This window comes from Triturus cristatus, chromosome 1_2 (genome assembly GCF_964204655.1).
Source record: "Triturus cristatus chromosome 1_2, aTriCri1.1, whole genome shotgun sequence".
NCBI lineage: Eukaryota > Metazoa > Chordata > Amphibia > Caudata > Salamandridae > Triturus > Triturus cristatus.
Window position 1 is genome coordinate 863,927,654 of NC_140580.1, and position 22,963 is coordinate 863,950,616.

Sequence of the window (22,963 nt, forward strand, 5' to 3'; positions counted from 1 at the left end):
TGCGCACTGACAATTATTTTCAGGTAATGAGAGAAGAGGCGCGTACGTAGACGTTCAGCCCTAATAGGAGAAGCCATGCTAATCGCCATAATGTTGAGTTTACCTTTTAAGAGATGCTGATGAACGCGATAAATAAATCTATATATTTACTTTTTTCTGTTTCCGACTGGTCTTTCCAGAGCATTTTAAATTTACGGTCGTGCTTTTGTACATCATGCACACAGGCGATAGTGGAACATGTAATTGCTCGGTGTGTTTCTTTTATTTCACAGATGTTACATTCCGAAGGTACAGCCGTGGCACACTTATTTAAGTCGTCTTTTTCCCATTCTCGATTTTGACCTGTACACATGGGTACGTTTTATTGATGCCCAGACGCCATGAGTTATTTTTTATTTTTATTTACATATTTTAAATATAGCGGTATCATCAGCTAGGGGTGTCACTGCGCTATACAGCATCACAAGGCACACAACAAGTCACCAGATGTACTTGTCAGTTAGGGTTGTCGCTCTGGGTGCTTCGGCTTGGCCTACCATATCCGAGCTAACCATTCTGTAAATCTAGGCATTCGACCTCCAAAAAACAGCTTCAAACAATCACTAGAATAATTTTTTTTTAACAAAATAAAGCGCTGTTATGCGCTCGCGGTTTCGGGGCGCTTTACGCCATACTAGGGCAGCCCCAACATGCCACAGAGCGCGTGTTCCACGAAGCCCTGTTTCTAAACGTGGAAGGCTTTTTCCTCTAGCTGCGCTGAGAGTCAGAGCTACGCGGATTTCCACCTACAAAGCTTTTAACAAATGCCCCGTATTTCATTTATTGATTTAACTATCCCCAGTTCGACACAACACACAGAGGGGGGAGCAGCGTTTTTCAGAAGTGTGTTTGAGGGGAGGCAGAGGTGGGTGCGAGGGGGAAATATCCATCCGTATTTTACCGGGGCAGTTAACTGTAAAATTCACTGCCATTATTATTTTTTATTATTTTGTCGAGGGACTGCACTATGAAGGGCATGCTGGAACAGCACGTGTGTGTTTACATTGTGATAACAATGTGTGCAGTTCTTTACAATGTCCGGCAAAATATCACAATGTTGTTACTTTCCGTGGAATAATAAATGTGCGTCGGAGCTGTTTGAAAGCACTGACAGCGGTTGTGGCATTTGAAAAAACATTTTAGTGGAGACAAACAGCGCCAACTCATTTGCATTTAACTTTTTCTGTAAAGTGGTCCTTGTATTTGGGGGGGGGGACTTAGAGGATTGGGTGGTATGAGGTATTGCTTGGACTAGCAGCGACTGTTTCTTACTAGAAAGGACCCACTGCCGCAGGCAGCTTTGCGCACTAAGATCTTTAGGTGGCTGCTTCACATCCAAACAAGCTCAGCCTTTCATCCCTCAAAGGTCGATGAAACGCGTGCTGAGTTCAAGCGCCGATAGACAATTTATGCTCTGGTGGGCGCTATAAAGACGGTGACTGTTTGCTTTAAACAACGCTACTTCGTTGCCAGATTGTATGTGGTGTGTTTGGGAAGGAGAGTCGGGGTACAAACGCATACTAATATACATAAACATATTAATAGTGCCACCCACTGGGCACCCTTGTAACGCCGGACTCGCGGCGTATGAACTATCACCCCCGGTGTAACGACTAGAAGTCAAGGGTTCAAACCGCACGGCTGATCAGCCGTGCACCAACATGGTTTGTGTTAAGCTTAATTTAGTAATTGCACAATTACTAGTCAGGAGGCAGACTGCTCCGAGCCGAACGCCAAACTGCCCCCCCCCCCCCACCAATAATCCACTAATGTTTGAAACGTATACAATGTAAAGGTCCGGTCTCGCTTGACACTGAAATAGTATTGCCAGTGCCATAAAGTCTGACTTATGAATGTTTTTTTTCATCAGACCAACACTGCAGCGGGTATCTGAGCGGTTTACAAAAATCCTATGCGAATTTACACGTTGTATGTGTGGCAGGGAAAGGCCACCCTTGAATCCCAGCGCTGAGCCTGTAATGCATGGTGGCAGCGATCGGCCACCGCGAGCACGCAGCCCCTCGCCGCCTTGTCCGGGGCTGTGGCGCCCTACCGACGTCCATCGTCTATTGATCGGCGTGAACAGCAGCAGCCTCCGCCTTGGGGAGCTGGGGATCCGCTCCCTGCCAGGGAGGTCACATCAGGTCTGGGCTCCGGCCAGCTCGCCTTCTCGAGCCGAGACACTGCGCCGGGGCCGGCGTTATTTCACTCGGGTGCCGTGCCTGCTTGGAAAAGGCACAGCGGCGGGGCGAATGGACGGACGGATTAACCAGGACAGTCCGCGAGTCTAAGGGAGAGCTAGCGTCGAGGGTCACCGGCGAGGCAGCGATCGCCGCAGACGAGCTAACAACACTACTGTGACTTGGTGTTCCGAGTACCACAAGGCAACAGAAAGCCTCTTATTACAAGCCGGCCTCGCGCACGGCCCAGGAGTTATTTGTAACAAAATATTATGTGTTAAAATAGGATGTAATATAACGTGATGCACATGTGCATAAGTATATGTGTATATGCACATGTTTAGCGCCTACATAAGTGCTTTGTATAATGCGCTTCGTGTCCTCAACACTCTCTCATTCTGTTTCTTTCTATATTCATGTTTGTGTATGCATAGAAGAACATTATCGGCGTTCTTCTTGTGTAATTACTGGTACTAATGTCATTATTCTTAGCTTATTATAATCAAAATCCTCACTGAGGAACTTCCGTCTACAACAGATGCGCCTGGCAAAAGTAAACTAATTAACATGTATAATGTATCTGCTGATATGTTTCTTTAGGTTCAAGGTTACGACAGTGTCTACTGCCAAACCGGCCGTCCTACAAATTCATCCCTGGCTTCCCCGCATGACCAAACTTTGTGATCCTGGGCGAAACATTTTGCGTCCTAGTATTTCAATGTATATGTCTGGCACACTTTCGAGACTCTATAAAGGAATCTAGACATTTCGAGCACCTTAAAGTCCAAAGGGGTCCGTCCACCAGACACGCGAAATAGTTAAACATGCATTCCACACTGTGGGGTCAGACACAAAGTAGCACGTGCCCACGAGGGCACACTTCGTATGTTTCCGGAAGCAAGAACTGTTTTTTTAGCGCTGTGTCTTAATTATTTTTTGTTATCGCACTTTACAAAACAGGGCAATGCCTCGTACAGCTAACAGCAACGTCGTTGCTGGACGTCCATGGCCCCATCAAACGCAATTGCCCTTAGTTGTGCTATGTTGTATTTTGCGCTTTGTTTTTAGAAATTGGTAGATTTGTAGGGCCAGGCGGGACGTTTCCTGCGCGTGAAAGGGACGCGGAGTTGCCGTGATACATTCAAGTTCATTAATTCGGTTTGGACTGTCAGTAAGTACATGTGCAAGCTTTCGGTGCCACACAATGTCTGCCCGGCCGGTTTAGCACAAAGGCTATCTGTTGCACAAAGTTCCAAGTTCAGCCGCTAGAGGGCAGCCTTGGACAAGTGAACGGGAGCCTTCAATGGTGCGCGGAACCTGAGGCTTCCGATGAAGCATAAAACTCTCTCCCACCAACAGTCTTCAAAGAACAACGCGCACACTAACTGATTGTATAAAGTTAAGTTGCACAAAATACATCTCAAGCACGCCGGGCTCGACGGACGGATTCTACACACAGATTAAGTCCCTTATCGTAAACTGGATAGAAAGCAGAAATCAACCGGTGACAATGAAATAATAGGGCAGCGGAACATGCATTAGGGGGAATACGCGGGGATATTAATAATGATTTAAAAAGTATAACCTTTTTCCTTTGTGTGAGGCGCACCAGCTCGGAAATTTGAGACAAGTCCACGGCTTCCCAGCTGGCTGTGGCGGGTTCTGTGGAGTTGACGGCAAACACCATCCTTCCTTCCCGGATTGCGCGGCCGGCAGTGTGTGGTGCGCGCCGGCGAGTGTGCGGGCTCCGGGCCTGCGCTGATGCCACACGCACTGTCCTGCTAGCGCCGCATCCTCCCCTCTCGGCACATCCCCGGCGAGGTGGGGCCGCTGCACTCACTGGATGCTCTGCTCTCTGAGTGGCCCTCGGAGATCCCCGGCGCAGACACTCCCCCTAATCTCATCCGTGAGCTCCGATCTCTCCCCCCGGAGACCCCTCCCTGCATTCTGTGTCTGTCAGAGGCCGCCCCGACCCTGCCTGCCATTCAGGAGGAAAAGGGAAGTTTGTTTGTTCGCACAATCTGCTCTCCAAGTTTTCAGCTGTCTCGCTGCCTCCTGTACTGCGTGTTTATTTTACAAATCGTTAAGAGTGCCCGGTCGTTAAAGCGCGCACTTAGCCTCCAAGCTGGAAACCTTACACAAAACACGCGTTTGAAACACTAAAATCATTTTAGATTTTTTTTTATCCATAACCGATCTCCTAAATTGCACGCTGTTACACCAGAAGAGCGGACCTGTCTGGCCATGGACGCTAATTTTGTGCTCAGACGTTATTATTTGTAGGTAAGACAAACGCGGCCCCGTTCATGCCACATACGCATTTTAAAGATTCCGGAGCGCACGGAGGCGATTACGCTCGCGGATTATGTTACGCAATTTATTATTTTTTTTGCTGAGCGTTCGTCAATTATTTGACCTTTTGGCGTATACTACACCACGGACACGCATACATGTTTACAAAATATACGCTTTTGCAGAAGATTGCCATGAAAAGGTACACAGTAACGTATATCATAAGGCACCTCTTATTGACGAGTCTGACACGGCGTGGTAAGGAGTGCATATAGTTTTGTAAAATGTACTTTACTGCTCCCAGAGTGAGGAACCAGTACAAACGGTCACTCAAATCTCACACAAACATGTTAGCATACACGAGTGGGAGTGTAACGTAACGTAAAGGAACGTGACATAGGATCGCATAACGTATAATGTCATGACGTAACATAGCAATGTGACGTAACATAACGCAACTTAACCTAAAGTAACACAACGTAGGATAGCATAACTTAATGTGTCATAACGTAATATAACATAGTATAGCAACATACCTAACATGGTATAACGTAATGTAGCGTAACAAAATAACATAGGATAGCCTGACACAACGTCGTCATAGTGTAACATAACGTAACCTAACGTAACATAACATAGCAATGTGTTTGTCTGTGTGGCGAGAGACGGCAAAGGAAGCTCGCAGAGACATATCTTTAAATTCTGCAGTGCCCTGTGTGAGAGGAATAACCAGGTTTTGTGTTGACATTATATGTTTTTAAGGATGTAGTATATACTCGAGTGTCCATACTGTTTTCTTAACGTCACATATTTATTATTCCACTTATTTATTTCACCGCGCTCATCGACTTTTCCCTCTTGCCGCATCTTCACCTGCCGGGGAGATTTATGCCTGTGACACATTTACGCACTTTACGAACCCTGTTATCGCCAAGCCGTTTTTTCCCATTACGCACTAGAGGCAGGATGTTTGCTTTGCAATAAAATGAAATGCAAGAATTTGCCATTTTGGTGTGCAGGTGCCAAGACATGGCGACTTCTGGCTTTATCGATGCGTTTTAAAAAAAAAGTTGTTTTACTTCGTGTACTTACTGTACAATTGTCAGAGGGGCCGGGGAATAAACCCGCCACCTCTGCCCTAGGCGCTACAGCTCATAAAAGGGGGCGGGCCGTGCGATGTCTACCAGCACGCCTTCGGGGAAGGTGGGGGAGGGGCGGGGACTCCAGAGGTGACCAGCATTCCCAGCCCACAGAAGCCGACCCCTGGTCCTCTCAGGGTGAACCTGCAATGAGTTATTGCCGAATCGCCATTAAAATCTCTGTGCTTGCGCCGGGGAAATGTTTCCGGACACGTTTTACCATAAAAAGATAAGTTACGCTGAAAAGCCAATACGTCTCGGGGATGCAATAATTGTAATCAATAGTTATTATATATTTCTGCGTGGCTGCTCTCTCACTGAGTGCCGCATAACTCTAGTTTTTTTTCCGGAGAAAATGTTATTGTTCTTGATATACAGTCACGCTGAACAGTTCTAACCTGTGTGCCCCCTCCCTCCAGCCTTCCCAGAAACCACCAACTCCCATGTCCTCCACACAGGTACTCTACGACATGCCGCGGGCGCCTGAGTCACACCAGCAATATGACGGCGTGTGCTTGGGGGAGAGCAAGGGTGGAGAGGGTGGTATGGGGGGGGGGTGGTATGGGTTTTGCCCTTGTTCCCCTCTACTCTCCAGAAACCCTATGTGAATTAACAAGCGGCCTGGACAGCACGCGTTTCTCTGTTATTTCCCGTCTCTTAAACCGGATTTCAAGTGTTCCGTGTGTTCTTGTACACTTGGGCAGAGGATGTGGCATAACGACTAGAGCTGCAGGCTTCTGTACTGGGGAACCAGGTTCGAGTCTCGGCGTTGGCTCAGCATCATGTGATTCTGGGCAAATCGCTTAATCTCCCTGTGTCTGCAAAAATGAATGTGCCCTTGTCTAATGTAACTGGTGCTCATGTAAAGCGCTCCAATAAGTTATGGGAGAGTTCGGGCTCTATAATGATCATATTTCTGGATGCACCTGAAGTGAATCATAACATCATTTTATTATACATTTTTATCAGGCCTATTTCAACAACTGACGCGAACGCAGCTGAGTTCCAAGTCTCTCTTGTACTGGGATTCTTCAGCCTTCAAATGTCATACATGACGACTTGTCTAATGTGCATCTTGCGTGCTTGGTGCACATGATCTGCAAGATGCTTTTCACCTGGGGTGGACATGTGATTGCACAACAGTATAATCTGGTGACCAGGGAGCAAGATCTGCAAGGTGCACGTCGACGTGCGTGCACAGGTGAATGCACCACAGGGTATGTATTCTCTTGAGTCCAGAGAGCATGACCTGTAAGGTGCACGTCGACGTTCGTGCACAGGTGATTGCACCGTCCACAGAGTATCGCGCACAGAGGGCATGATCAGTAAGGTGCACGTCGGCGTGCGTGCACAGGTTATTACACCACAGGGTAGTCTCTCGTGCCCAGAGTGCAAGATCTGCCAGGTGCGCGTCAACATACATGCACAGCTGATTACACCACAGACTATTCTGTTGTGCAAAGTACACACCAACGTGGTGCACAGGTGATTGCACCCCAAGGTACTCCTTCGTGCGCGGGATGCGTGATCTGCAAGGTGCACTAAGCGCGCTTCACTTTGCGTGCACAGGCAATTAGATCACATTGTAAACCCTCGTCCCCGTTGTGCATGATGCGCAATGCGCACGCCGTGTGTCTTCAAGTCATTAAACCCCAGGGCATTCCCTCGTGCCCTGGGAGCATAGTGTGCAAAGTGCACTCCACCATGCGTACACAGGTCATCATATGATTACATCAAAAATGACTCCCTCGGGTCCGGGGTGTATTTCACCGTGTGAGCACAAGTAATTGCGTAACAGGATATTCCCGCGTTCCCGGTTTCATAATCGGGGTTAAATGGGCTTGTCAGGTCTCTGGACTACAGTGCACTGCACATGCTGCACCAACGTAAACTACGCCGCTGACCGCAGGGTATAAATACCCTCTTGTTCTCACTGCACGTTCGGCAGTGTGTATTGCACCGTTCCTTTAGAGGTCATTATTTCTTCACAAGATTTCCCCTCATGCTCGGACTGCAAGGTGCACGTCACCAGGCCTCCTTAACACGTCACATGATATTCCCCCGTGCCAGCCTGCCTGATCTGCTAGGTACACGTCATCACCGTGAGGGCACAGACCATTACATCACAAGGTATTCCTTCGTGCCCGGGGTGCACGATGTGCAATACGCACGTCACGTGTGCCCACAAATGGTTACAGTCCACAGGGTATTCCTTCATGCCCGACTGCATGATCTGAGAGGTGCACGTTGTCGTGCGTGCATAGGTCATTATTACATCAGATGATATTCCCTCGCGCCCAGAGTGCACGGTCTGCGTGGTGCACGTCATTGTGCGTCCCCCAGGTGATTACGTCACAGGCTAGTCTGTCGTGCCTGACTGCGTTATTTGCAGGGTGGCGTCACCGTGTGAGCGCGAGCCGCCGCATGGCAGGGTATTCCCTAATTATTAAATGATAAATGGCCTTTCGAAAGAATCCCGAATCCTCTCCCTTTCACCTGCAGTAAACGGTTCATTTGTCATGTGCTCAAGCAGGACAAGACCGGGGAGGCTCCAGTGGGCCCGTGCTTGGAAAGCTGGGCTATCCAGCTTGTTTGCTGAGCTCGTTTTAATAAACGCGCGAGAGAGGGCAGTGCTTGTGTCAGGATGGGCCATGTCATCTTCATAAAACATTCATCATCTTTCACCTAATAAAGGAAAACCCGTGCCACGCATTTCATGTAATTGCCCATTCAGATGCTAATGGTTGCTGTGTATTTAGCCAACACAAAAGCTGTGTCCTCCAGCACTAGATAAAACAGACAGCTCTGTTTCTGTGGCTGGCCTGTATTTGCATTGTAATAATTACACAGGCAGACAGTTGTGAGGCACAATGTTCACCAAGTAGTAATTTAGCAATAAGGCTACACGTGAATTAGAACTGATGGGCGGCCTCTTGTGTGGCCTGTTGCTGGAGGCCCTGACTGGCTCCACCACTCTCTTACAGGGTTCACCTCAAACTTGCATTTTGCTTGACCTACATAATTTACCTAATAGTCATAAAAGGGTTATTTCTGACTTTGAGCTTTATCCTATTTTTATTAGCTGATAACCAAAGTATCTGTGATATCGTTAAGTAAAAACAATTTACATAACATGACGGAACGGGTTAAACTTTAATTAAAGTTTACACTGTTGGTAATTCTGACTCCGCCTTTCATCCTCCCATGGTCAATAGACTTAACAATTGAGTTCAGAATTAATAAAAACTTTTATTTGAGTGGAAAGAGATCATGCTCCATGTAGCACGTGCTATCCAAGTAACATCCATAATAATAATAATGATAAAAACCACATTAATGATAACAATAGTTATAACTAAGCCTGGGCAAAGCACTATGCTATGCTCGCGTAGTTTGCGCTACTTCGCACTACGTGAATTGCACGTAGCACAGTGCAAACATGCGTAGCATAGTGTTGCGTAGTGCAGCGGTCATTTTTTGCTTGCTCGCGGTCCTCAACGTCAAGTTGGCGACCGCGAGCAAGCAAAATGACATCCCGGCGAGACTTTTTCCTCATTCGCGATCAGCAACATCAAGTTGGCAATCGCGAGCGTGGAAAATAAACCTCCCGGCGAGATTCTCAACGCGAGGAGGTCATGTTTCTCATTGCGAGTGGTCGCGTATGATCGCGACCGCCCGCAATGAGAAACTACCAGTCCGCGTTGAGAAAGCTGCTGCTCGAGTAAAAATCTACTCGAGCAGCAGAAAACTACAGCTCGCACTGTGCAAGATGCCGTTTTCAATCATTGCACAGTGCCGGTTGCTTGTCCGCACTGTGCAATGATTGAAAACGACATCTTGCACAGTGCGAACAGGGTACTACGCAGTTCGCGAAGTGCTACGCGTAGCTCGCGTAGTGCGAAGTGTACTTTGCGTAGCTTCGTGTAGTGCTACTTCGCGAACTACGCCCAGGGTTAGTTATAACAATACTACCACTACTGATAATAATAATAATTTTGCCAATGATGATTATTATTATTGTATCTAAAAAAAACTAACTCTTGAGGTGCTAAATTAGGATTGTTATCTCTTTAACCTCTTCTGTGCCCATGACGGGATAGTCTCGTCATGGAGCACGGTCGCGCTGTGCCCATGACGAGACTATCTCGTCATGAAACCCACCCGCGTGGGAAACGCCCGGCACAGGAGGGGGAAAGGGCGTGGCACCGAAGGGGTTAATAGTTTTTAGAGCATTATTGGTAAACAATTCATCAGGGATAACATAAAATAATATAATTAAAAAGTTATTGTCAATGCTTTTCATTTGAAAGAGTGGGGAAAGTATTGCAAGAGACCACACCCAGGGTTGAGGAGGGTTGGAACTACTCATAGCTGTGCGCCTGATTTAGATCTCGCTGGACGGGTCACTCCGGTGACGCATATCCCGCCTGACGAAATATAACTCCAATAGCATATAACGGGGTTTATATTTTGGCAGACGGGATATCTGTCACCGTTGTGACAGCTTAACCCGTCTGCCAAGATCTAAATTAGGCCCTATAAATTTGGTGCATAAAGAATTGTGTGATTTACTCCATATAGTGTAAGAAACCCAAAATGTTACATGTTATCATTGAAACATGTAGCTATTGTGGCTGTGAAGAGATTTTGCAGTGTAAGTAAGTAACATGTTTCCCCTTTACCTCGAGTGTCTTCTAGCCTGCATCAGGGTATCAACATTATAGTTTAACACTTTAAGAAATGTTGTGATACAAAAATGGTGTGAATCCTCCTCCTTTCAGGTTTCATATAATGACTTCTTGAAATAGACTCAGTTTCTGCTGTTGGTCTTTTTTTACTGAATTTCAATTACATTCAAAACAACAGTCACGTCTGTGACATTACTTTCATTTTCATTCCGATTACAATCCAGCCTCAAAATTAGGTTTAGTTAGATTACAATACTGCTTTCCCCATTCCTGATCACAATGTAACTACATACTAAGGAAGACTTTCTTTATAAGAAATAAAAAGGCACACGATTGTCATGTGACTATCTTGTAAATATAAATGAATATTATAACTGTGCGTAACTGCTGTTAAACTCACTGGTAACTGTACTTTACTCTATCTGAACATCTTCAAGTTGTAGCCATCTGCGATGCAATATCTCTATTCCGCTGGCAAACTTACATTTACATATGAAGCCAGTTTGACATTAATTCAATCAGTTTCAATTAAGAGTATCTTCAGTTTGAGCATTTAAGAGATGCCTTTCTTAATGTCTGACAAGAATGGGGTTTCGTTCCAGCGGCGGCCCCTTCATTCGAGTGGAGGAGCACCGCCCCCGCCACCACCTTAAAAATAAAATGATAATAATAGGGGTTTTAAACCTGTTTAATTATCGATTTATTTTAATCACCTGGACCAAACCCCAGGACTCTGACGAGCCTTGGGGGCGGGTCCAGGGGAAGACACTGCTGGTGGGGGAGGGGCAGTGCACTCCCTTCACTGCAAAGGAGGGTTTGGCCGGCTGTCTCAGGCTGGCCAAACCCTCATGTGCAGTGGAGCTCTCTACAGCCCAAGCTGTGTTGCTGGGGCAGGAGAGAGCAGGCACAGGCTCCCAGACTGCCTGGGAGAGAAAGTTGCCAGCGATCGGGCCAATCCTGATGTTGCTTTCATGCAGCGTTATGATTGGCCGCAGTGCAGTCTTAGAGCCTGTGCTCAGATGCAGGAAGAGCGCGATGCAGTGGCCCATGCCGGCGTTGGGGGCGTTCAGATACTTTTTTTTTGTTTTATATTTTGTCACCGAAACCACCCCCTTCCCTACCCTCCGTACCTTCATACCCCCTTCACTTTGGTAAGAGAGTGGCCGCTACTGTTTAGTTCCTTCCAACAGCATGTAATAGCTACTTAGAAATGAACTCTGAGAAAATATACTTTGTCACATGACAGGATGTCCTGCAAGGAAACATTGAAGATAACCAGTGAACTCTTTGCCTAAATCACACGTTTAAAATGGAGTAGCCTTTCAGCTCTTCTTGCTTGACCACTGAATTAAAGGCAGATGGGGTGGAACTTCTACTGGCTCTCCCTGGTGGATATTTTATGGCTTGGGGCTGGGCCACCATGTCTATGTTGTATCAGCAGGTCGTAATTGCAAGCAGATTCCGTCCATGGTGGCCAGGCATGAGGGATGCCAAGTGGTCGCAGTCAATCCTGCAGCTTTAGCTGACAGACACACTTGCTTCCCTGCCTGTTAGTCAGGGAATTACTAGGATTCACCCATACAGGTGCAAAGAGGAAACACAGTTTGGTAGTTCTAGAGGCTAACAGAATCATTGATAATATTCATCACCATGGCATGCACCAAGGGCCACCTTTTTGAGGGCCTTAGGGAATTTCTTAGCAAGTCAATAGTGGGGTGAATTCTACGAAGTCAACAAGTTACATGAATAAGTGTGACCGTCAGCCAGAGAGCGAGGAGGAATCCTACAGTTTCCTCACCCTTATAATACATACTCAAAAGATCATGTGGAAACCAAGGATTTTCCCATGCGTATGGGAACGTTCCTAATGGGACTCATACAGTTACCAATATCCCCGGAAATTGGGAATTCACTGTAATGGCGATATCTGTACTGCAATAAGTACACAAAACAGTGACGGATATCTGCACTGCAGCACATAAACAACAACGCCGCAGGAGACCTAGGGCTTCACCGGGCATGCAAGGAGCCAGCAGCATGGATCTGCTCATGGTATCACTGGGATAGTAAGCACAACAAGATGATGGATGAAGTGCTGAAACGTTTCAACCACTCACACCCAGTCAAGAGATCTGGGTTTAATCCGTCGTTCTTTTGCTCACCACGCCACCCCAGTTTGGACCTAGCCATATGCAAATCAGTCTTGACCCTGCTCTTCATGGGAACAGTACAAACCAAACTGCTATGGCAGGTCCTCCCTGGACTGGAAACAAGCATCCTGGGACCTCGGGGACTTCAGGGTATCACCCCTCATCAGCCAGGATAGCTCGAACCTAGTGTCACAGTGAGCAAGGGGCCCACGTCTGGGCATACCCTTGGCCACTTGGGGCGAACACAGCAAACACAACAACTGTTTATTGGATAGTGCCTTGCCAGAATTGGTTCTGCTTGGTGTTCATGCAAACGCAGCTGGCAGAACATGGCATCCGCTGGGGGGTAACTCTGCAGTATTAATGGCCACCACTGCCCCGTCACTGTGTGGTTCTTTTCTAAATTAGGAGGTGATGAACTTGTGTTCCATGGCATGAAGTGACCTTGCAAATTGGGACGGCACTTTCCATGTACTGCAAAATGTCTTGAATTATATTGTGAAATATGTAACAAAAACTAAAAGTAATTATCAGTGCTGTGGCCAAGCACATCATTTTTTACTATGGCTGAACCAACAAACTTAAGAAAAATTATTTAAAAAATGCTGAATGTTTCCCAAATTTTGATAGCAATGGGCTAGAAAAGTGCTAGCTCATCTAATTTGAAAAGTTCGAAAGATAATTTATACGAATTAGAGGCATTAATTTATTATAGCTTCTTCTAAAATTAGGGATGTGTGTGTCAAAAATGGAAAATTAGCAAAATTAAGGGTTTTGGAATATCAAATATTTTACATAATTCAGGTTCAATTCCGATATATGACGAAATTGCAGGGGCTCTTTAGCTGGTGAGAAGTACACGTCAGATTTCTTTCTCACTGTACTCCACAGCACACTAAAACTGTAATTGCTCAACCAAAGTTCTATGAGGAATAGTCCTTGATAGGAAAAAGTAATAAAGTGGATATCAGGTACAAATTAACAAGTGGTGGTTATGATAAGGGCCAAACTTGCCATGACCAAATGAGCATGAACCGCGGTAGGTGTTGTCCAAAAGGGAAACATGATACAGATCATTAAAATAAGGATAGTATATGATTACTCTCTAATAAAACAAAGAGCTGTCAGGAATATAGACATACTTGACCATGGTGCTCCTTTTCCCCTGCTAATGGTTGTATGACATAACCACGCGTTCCTTTCCCACGCGTTTCTTAATAACGCGGGTGGAACAACAAATGCGTTGGGGAGAGGATGTAGCCTGGTGGCTAGAGCGGTTGACCTTGAGGCTGGGGAACCGGGTTTGAGTCTCGGCAGGAATGCTCAACATCCTTTGATTCTGGGCAAATCACTTAATCTCCCCGTGCCTAACAAAATGAATGTGTTCGTCTGTAACGCAATTGGTGCTCATGTAAAGCGCTCTGATACCTTTGGGTCTAGTTTGCGCTACATATAAAAAAACTTCGATGCATCTGAACCACGCAATCCATTAACAACGCAAGTCTTTACAACAACTTGCCTTGGGGGGGGCGCCGGACTTTGGAATAATATCATTTACTATTCCAACTCCAGTCCCCCCAACAGTAGGTAAAGCATTTGACTTTAAAGACAAAACTCTGCTTTACCCAACGCATGTAGTTGTGTTGTAAATGGAATGCGTGGTTCAAATGCATTTGTTGTTCTGCCCGTGTTGCAAAGGCAGAGAGGAGAGGAGTTGGGGAGAGGAGTTGGCCTAACGGCTAGGGCGGCCGACCTCGAATCCGGGGAACTGGGTTCGAGCCTTGGCAATGACGTTGAACATCCTGTGATTCTGGGCAAATCACTTAATCTCCCTGTGCCTAACAAAAAAAACCAAAAAAAGAATGTGTCCTCTTGTAATGCAACTGGTGCAATGTAAAGTGCTCTGATACCCAGTTCGGGTCAAGTTTGCGCTATATAAAACTCTAAAAAAAATAAAATTATTCGGCAGTCGTGGTATTTGATGTTTCCTCCTGCTAATACATGTGAAGGAACTGTCTTTACAACAACTTGGGAAATGGTTTAGCTCCACTCGCAGGAGAAGATAACATCTTTTGACAAACCTTTAGTTACATACATGACTTCCTCTATTGTAAGCTGGGATTTAGAAACTAATGGTAAAGCAAGAGAGTATATCACATTGTGTGTCATTTAAATTGGGAAGGGTTCTTTTCTGACATTCCATTCTTGCATCTCATTCACAGTGGACACTGCCACCCCTCCATTCAGTGTGACACTACAGACCAGGCTAACCTAGGTATGAAGTGTGAAAACGTGGGTTGACGCTCACTGGAGCATCATCTTCAAAATGAACTGAATTGATAAAAGTGATTTTCATCTTCTGTGACTAATCGGGAGTGGAGCGGGGGAGGGAGGCGGAGGGTACAGAAAGGGGCAGGGGCAGGCCCTTCAACCGGTGTCCTGCAGAATCCTCCTAGCCATCACAATGTTGAAAACTGCATTACCTCCAAAAATCAAAATGTATAGATGCCAGGACATCTCCCTAGGGGTCCGTTATATAAAGGATCAGGCCCCAAAGCAGTGGCTGTTTTTTCACTATGATGGGATACAATCCGATTTTTGATGCTGCTGTGGATGTGTTCATCTGTCACACTGTAAAACCTTTGTTGCAAATCATTATTAGAACGTTGGAATGTAGAGCGCTCCATTGAAGACAAAGGAGTGCTCTAGGTTTCTAATGGCTGTTAGAAGCCCGGAACATCAACATTCCAATGTTTGTTCATAGCTGTTGTTGTGAACAAAAGGCCTCATGGAGCCCAAGGGGATTTGAACCCCCTCAGGCTCCATGAGATCTTTGTTTCACAAAGTAGAATATTCTGCACTCTTTGGGCAGAACGTTTTAATAGCCTTAGAGCCCTCTGTAGCGGGATCTACAAGCCATTAAAGGCCTGCTCCCTTGTTAAAGGCCTTTTGCCTTTGGCTCGGGCCTTTAACATTGGATCGGGCTTTTAATAGCCGGTAGAGCCCGCTACGTCGGGCTCTAAGGCTATAATAGAATACTGTCTCATGTAGGTTGATGAGGTAAGATACCATCAACAAATCCTTCACAATGTCTATAAATACAGTAATGGAGGTCTGTGAAGGACAGTAGACCCTCTTGGAATTCAATGAAGGCCAGTATTGATGCCACAGTCCCTTAAAGGGACACGAGCCACAATATTATGAAAACATTTCCAGGATGGGAAGGAATATATCAAGAGCATGTCTGGTTCCACTGGACTGCTGTCTGTTTCCCCTGATGCCTGTATCCCACATTCATAATCATTCTCATGAACAGCTTCCACTTTGCTATGGGTTACCACTTCTTTTGGACTGTCGGTGTCTCATCACTGATGCTTGTTTCTGGTCCAGGGAAGACCTAGCTTGGCAGTTCGGCCTGGACTGTTCCCATGAGGGACAGTGTCATGACTGATGTGCATATGACAGGGTCCAAACTGGGGTGGCGTGGTGAGCAAAAGAACGATGGATTTAACCCATATCTCTTGACTGGGGGTGAATGTTTGATTTGCTCTGCATTCCATCCATCATCTGTGTGCCTTTTGCTTTCTCGCCCTAAGTGCACCGGGTATGCCCAGACATGGGTCTCGGGCTCACTGTGTCACTGGATTCAAGCTAGCCTGGCTGCTGAGGGGTGATGCCCCAAAACCAGTCCCAGGATGCTTGTTTCCGGTCCAGTGAGGACCTGGCTTGGCAGTTGGGGCTGGACTGTTCCCATGAGGAACAGGGTCAAGACTGATTTGCATATGGCCGGGTCCAAACTGAGGTGACATGGTGAACAAAAGAACGATGGATTTAACCCAGATCTCTTGACTGGGGGTGAATGTTTGATTTGCTCTGCTTTCGGTCCATCATCTGTGTGTCTTTTACCATCACTGATATGTGACAGCTGTAATGGATGTGAAAAACTGATACATATCCTTGTGAGTTGCAAGGGAAGGTATTCCCACTTTCTTGACCCATTTTCCTTAACAGTTGCAAGGAGATACAATATAGATATTGATAGTCCCAAATCCATTTGTGTCTCATAATGTTCGATTAGTAAAGTACATCGCAGTTATGAGATTTGCTCTCAAGAAGCCTACAGTTATTCCCACTGGTGACTTTACAAATGGAAAACACATTTGGACGTCAAACCCCAAGTTGTTCTGCTCCGTCTGCTCATTTAATGCCTACGGTCAGCAAGCCTGAATCTCAAATTCACCCATCAGGGTAAATGAATAGTGTTCAGTGGAATTTCTTTCCATGCTCAAGCTTGAACCCTCTGCAACTCTGTTCTGCTTCACTTGAAGACAGGTTCTGGCCCTTCTACAAAGGCCTTTTACAGATTACTCAGGTCTATCATCTTTACTAAGTACCTTGGTATGGTGCCTAGTAGATCTTTGCATCTAAGAAAGTACTGGTGTTTGAGCGTTGGGACGCCATTACTTTGAGCGCAGAGGGATAGGATGACCAATCAGTGCACCCCCATATTTAATGTGCATGCTGTGTCCCACCGAGAGTTTGCTGTGGCCTGCTATCTGCCTGGCCCTTATATCATATGTAAGGAGCACACTGCGACAAGCTGTCTTTACACTAAACTGCACTAGTACAAAATAAGGAGAAGTTCAATCTGCCACTAGGAATACCCAACTAGAAGATACAGGTAAGAAAGTATTGAGTATCTCTATGCTCAGAACTATTGTGCATTCAAGGGGTTTCTCCCTGTGGTAAAGTGGATGCCAACTAGAGAACATTTAATGGGAGAGGGTGCCTTCTAGTATGTCCAAAATGGAAGCCTGAATAAACAGTTGGTGATCGCTAAAAGAACAGCATTCCGATTGGCCGTACCTGTATGCTTTATGCCATTCCTATCAAAAGAGACGTTTCTGCTTCCAATTCACATGTGGATTGAGGCGGGATAACATGGTTTTATCATTTGACAATACCATCACTTTATGACATGTTTAATGTTTGGTAAAAGGAGAAGGTATCAGCGCCATTCTGACCTCCCGTTTGATTCAGTGTCAAGAGCTTGGAGATGTGGGTGGGTGCGTGTGTGCTTCGAATCACAGGGCGTGCCCATGAGGGGCTGCACAAGCACCCCAAGCTGAGAGCTTCAGGGTAATGAGCTTGAAAGGGCACTCGCAGCCTCGTCATGTCAAGAAACATCAATCTCTACCCATGATTTCTAGCCCTTGCCTGGACCTTATGAGGTTGTGCACACATGCACCGGATGTATGACGTATTCATGCATGCTTTTACAACACATGCCTTTACAATGCGGGCAATACACCGAACGCATCATTACCGCGCGTTCCATTACAACGCAAGTCACCGAACGCATCATTACCACGCGTTCCATTACAACGCAAGTCATTACAACAACTTGCCTTAGGGAAGCGCCGGACTTTGGATTAGGATATTTTACTATTCCAACTCCGTCTGTGCAACAGTAGGGAAGGCGTTGGATTTAAAACCAAAACAATGCGTTCCCAAAAGCAAGTCGTTGTAATGACTTGTGTTGTAATGGAACGCATGGTAAGGACGCATTCGTCGTAGTGCCTGCGTTGTAATGCCACTGCGTAGTTCTGTCTGCGTTGTAAACGCTGTTTTCCCACATGCACCGCCTGCCCCCACCTTGGTGATGCACTTATCCCGTTTATTAAAAATGCACTGCGCATCTCTCCAGTGAAACAGAGACCACAGGTAAACGGCGACACGTCCTGGAAGCCGAAAGAGGACTCAAGCCATCAGCTGCTAAGAGGTTATCAAACATAAACACCGCCCATGTGTAGCTGACACAATACCTAGCGGACGCACATCCTTCAAGAAAACATTAGTGATTTCGAGCAGTGCATTTTGGGGTGCCACCCTCATTACAGTCATTGTTGCACAGGAACCAGCGTGGCTGTTTTCACACAAAGGCCAAACGTATTTCACAGCTTCCTGGGCAGAGACCCCATCCATCACTGTCAGCGCGGCACATAACTGTCCACTGTTTCCTGACTGGAGGAGAGCCGCAATAAAGATGCCCATTCATTTCCAGCCTTGTGTTTTCATTCCAGATTCTAGGTTCCGTGGTTGTTGCCAGCGTCTTATTCCCTGTTCTCCCATCAGCAGAGAGGTCTCTGGGCCAGGCAATTCCCAGCACTTTAGGGATTTGGAAGAATCCCTCCCGTGGACACCAGCGGCGGCGGGGCCAGTGGGAGAAACCCCACTCGGTCACTGCAAATTGCTCCTTGTCAGCAAATGGCCAGACCCAAAGGTGGACATTCCAATCACAAGTGTTGATTGGGTTGTGACCTCCGACCCAAATCTGCATGCCGAATGTGAACCTAAAACCCGCAGGCTCCCTCGGGCTTCCCTTCATCTCCTCCCAGGAGGATTTTTACAGTCACCACAAAAGGCTGCCTTTCTCATTTGTACCGCGAGGACCACTGGTCAAAAGGGATCCTGTAGGAAACGCTGCTCGGATTTTTGGAATGTGTCTGGGTGCATTCTGTTGGGGTATGTTTGTTTCATGGAGGGATGGATGAAACACAGTCATCTTCCCACTAATGGTCAAACACAGCCCCGGCCTTTGCTCAGGTGGAGCCCTGGGCCACATCAAATGTGGTGCCCTTCCTGGTCCTTTGTTCCGAATTGGATGCCACAGGAGGTGTGTAAGAAGCGGGAAGGTTGTAATGGAGAAGGAAAGTTGAAGGGAGAAGCAAAAAGGAGGGTGTCTAAGGGTGTAAAATATTTACGGGTACACTGAAGATAATGAACAGGAGATGGCAGCCTGGGATTTGAAAAAAAAGTAATAAAGCAATAAAAAAAAAGTTCAGTGCACCCCTCTGAAACAAGGCATCCGAAATTCCTAAAGCCTGCCCGGGGGGAGACAGCCTTTACAACAAAACTGTTACAACGCATGCCTTTACATCGCATGTCGTTGCAACGCAAAAGGTGTGCAGCAGTGGGTAGAAGGTGTTGGATTTAACTCCATCTCCTTCCCTACTGTTGCACACACTGGAGTTGGAATAGAAAATGAATCTATTCCAACTTCCCAACATGGCAGCAATATGTAGTGGAACAGAACTTGCTTCCTGCACAGTAGGTTTCAGAGGTAGGGCCTTCTACTCTTGCAGTGTTGCCATTCTAAGATGCCTGGCCCCATCTACTATGTCTACCTAAAAAAAACATACCACATGGGTAGATTGCGTACCAGATAATCATCTATAACTGTGTATAGTGTATACACGCCTATAAGAATGGGCAATGGAGACAGGAGTCACTATATTGTGTGCCATTCACAATATTGCTTATAAGTAATTCAGCTTTCCCATAAGGCCATGGCTTTCAAAAGGTCAGTGGTGCTGCTACACAGTGAGTGACTGATCCTCCCCCTGGTCTAAAGTGTATTCAGAGTTGTCAAATAGTGTTTAAACTTCTTTTTTCTACCAAAGTTAGATAACCTCTGGCATACATCTGCTTTTGCCGCTAGTTCAGGAAACAAGCAGCCTTGTGAGCTTATGAAAAATGAATTCATTCACGTTTGGATCTTTCCAGCTGGTAAGGTTTTTATGTTATGTTAAGGTGACCTTAAAAAGCACAAGCCAACACCAACTAAATGGCCGATGGCAGCACTAAAGATGGCTAGATACACTCAAACAGAGAACAGTTTTTAAATTCATAAATATTACGAGTTTCAGAAAATTGCTGGGAATATGAAATATCTAAGATCTTTTAACACACCAGCAATGCTTTCTGCTAAAAAGTCACTCCTTGAATAGAGGTACACAACGTAACTGTGTTGATGTGCTATTTAATACTCCTTCTTGAAGAATTACCTTTTTGTGGCAAAATAATGAGCACGGTCATTCCACACGCGATCGAATAAATACTGGCACAGGTTTTTCTAAGTGGACGGATCCAATTCTACTCTAACCAATACCTAGCTAGTGTGCTCTAATGAGTTGATCATATACTAAGTGCTGTGGACTCTGAATAATGTAAATTCCCAAACCTATTTAGTTATCAGCAGTATACCAAGTGACTTCCAATTTGTCATTATTGTCCTTTTTAACTTTAAATGACGCTGTTCAATCAAAGCTTTTTTTTAGTAAAGAAGTTCAAATGACCATTGCCAATAATGTAAGGCAATTTCCCTTCTACTGAGCAATTATTATATTGCACAAAAAAATATATATATATATATATATGGACATGCAGAAATAACTAACATTTTTCAACTTTTATCATTTGCACAAATTGAAAGTTTTTTCGTCATTCATGTATGTGATTGATATTCCACAGTCATTGCAATTATGGTGCTAAATAAGGAGACACAGGGCTGGCAAAATGGTGGAGCATGTAACACAAGGGAGATTCAAACCTCAATGGGCCGCACCAGGGAACCTTCCAGAACATTCCTCTCCTATTTGTCGTACCACGGATGGGTGTCTTTAAATCAATTAAAAAATGTATGGAACATATTTTGAAGGTCTCCTTAAATACAGAAGAAGCTTAAGAAGTGGAACCTTGATTACTGATGCTAATATTGTGAAACGAATTATGGAACAATAATGCAATTAATGACAAATGTGTTATAGTTATGCATGCCCTGAAGAAGAGTGAAGCGAAACATGTGTTGATTAGAATAGCAAATAAGTTAAAAGTATTCATTGATGCGTAATAATGAAGAGAATGAATTTGCATGAATGCATTGTTATACTAAAAAGTTTTTTTTTTAAAGTAACTATCTGAAAAAGATGAGATGTTTTTAGCACAATTGTTACAAAGACTGGAATATGAATCCTACGCATGATGGATGTAAGCGTTTGGGCATAAGGCTCATTTTTTACTTCTAATAAGAAGTGAGCACCAGTATAAGTGTCTCTATCCCGATCAGAGAAATGAAATACAAAGTTTATTCATCTTTGCATAGTCCCTTAGTACAATCTATGAACATATATCTTGCTAACAGAGCTGCCTGTCTTCTATGTTTCCATACCCCTGGTGCGCACTCAATGAAAGAGGTATGATCAATAATGAATGTATGATGTTACAACGCATACATTTACAATGCATGCCTTTACAACACAGTTTTTACATCACAACATTCTTTACAATGCATTCTTTTACATCGCATGCCTTAACATCGCATTTTCAGAAACTACCTTTACAATGAATTCCATTACATCGCATTATACCTTCACAACGCATACCATTACAATGCATACCATTACATCGCATTTAAGGTAATTGTTGGATAGTATAGGGGTAATAATTACTATTCTAACTCCAGTGAGTGCAACAGTAGGGTAAGTGTTGGATAGTGTAGGGGTAAAAATTACTATTCTAACTCCAGTGAGTGCAACAGTAGGGGAAGTGTTGGATAGTGTAAGGGTACTATGCGTTGTAATGGTATGCATTGTAATGACTTGCGATGTAATGCCTGCGTTGTAGTGACATGCGTTGTAATGTCATGTGTTGTAGAGACATACGATGTACTGGCTGCATTGTAATGACATGCGATGTAAAGGATGTTGAATGTAATAACTGCTATGTAAAGGTAGTGCGATGTAATGACTGCGTTGTAAAGGTTGTTTCCCATCAATAACACCGGGGATAGATTTTTCACGGCAAACTGCAAAAAACACCCAAGTTTAGCACAACAGCTTCACTCAATAAATTTGTAAAAACGCACATTGCTTCATGAACCGAACTTTCAAATTGCTCCATGGGATGAACTCACCAACACGAAATAGAAACACAAGAGCAAAATATCTCTCCCCTCCCTGCCCACATTTTCAGAACATTGAAACAGCATATTTCTGAATCCCCCCACTTCATGAATGGTTTATATGATTAAAAAGAAATCTTAATGATCCGCCCTTGTAAAATCACCCTTGTCCGCTGCAACATCACAGTTTCCAGATTAGAACTGTAATCCCAATGAAGTTGCAGCCAATCCTGTTTTTAAATTTTGCACTTATAATATTATTTTTATTATTATTATTATTATTATTAGTAGTAGTAGTAGTAGTAGTAATAGAATTACTAGCAGTAGTTGTATTAGTATTAATTTTAAAGTCAATATTACTACCACGATTAATACTGCTGCTACACCATTACTATCAATAACACATATACAAATACAAATAAATTACTGATGCTAGAAGCAATGTTCAATAGTACTACACTAATATTAGTACTACTAATAATAACACCAATAATAATAAAAACAACAATAATAGTAATAAACACCATCATCAACATCATAAATAATAATATTAGTAGGAAGAACAAAGGTATTTATGAGGAAACTGCTACTATTACTGGTATCCAATATTAGTACTGGTTCTAATACTACTATTAATAATATCAATAATGCTGATTGCTGCTTTATCGATGTTACTGCCAGCAGTCCTAGTGCTCCAACTATAAATGCTACTGAATACTACAACTTCCATTAC

The 22,963-nt window shown here is 44.7% G+C and overlaps 1 protein-coding gene across 6 annotated transcripts in view; it reads right to left on the minus strand.

The window, feature by feature from the left end:
- The window catches only part of PRDM16 (PR/SET domain 16), a 1,086,739-nt gene that overhangs the window by 99,435 nt on the left and 964,341 nt on the right, over positions 1-22,963 (minus strand). The window contains exon 1 of one of the 6 annotated variants that reach the window (XM_085609180.1): positions 3,805-4,058. The exons of the other annotated variants lie outside the window; for them this stretch is intronic. Within the exon in view, the coding sequence (XP_085465306.1) occupies positions 3,805-3,906 (102 nt within the window). The 5' untranslated portion in view covers positions 3,907-4,058. Of the gene's footprint in view, positions 1-3,804; positions 4,059-22,963 lie in introns of those variants that run through there. 6 annotated transcript variants of the gene reach the window in all.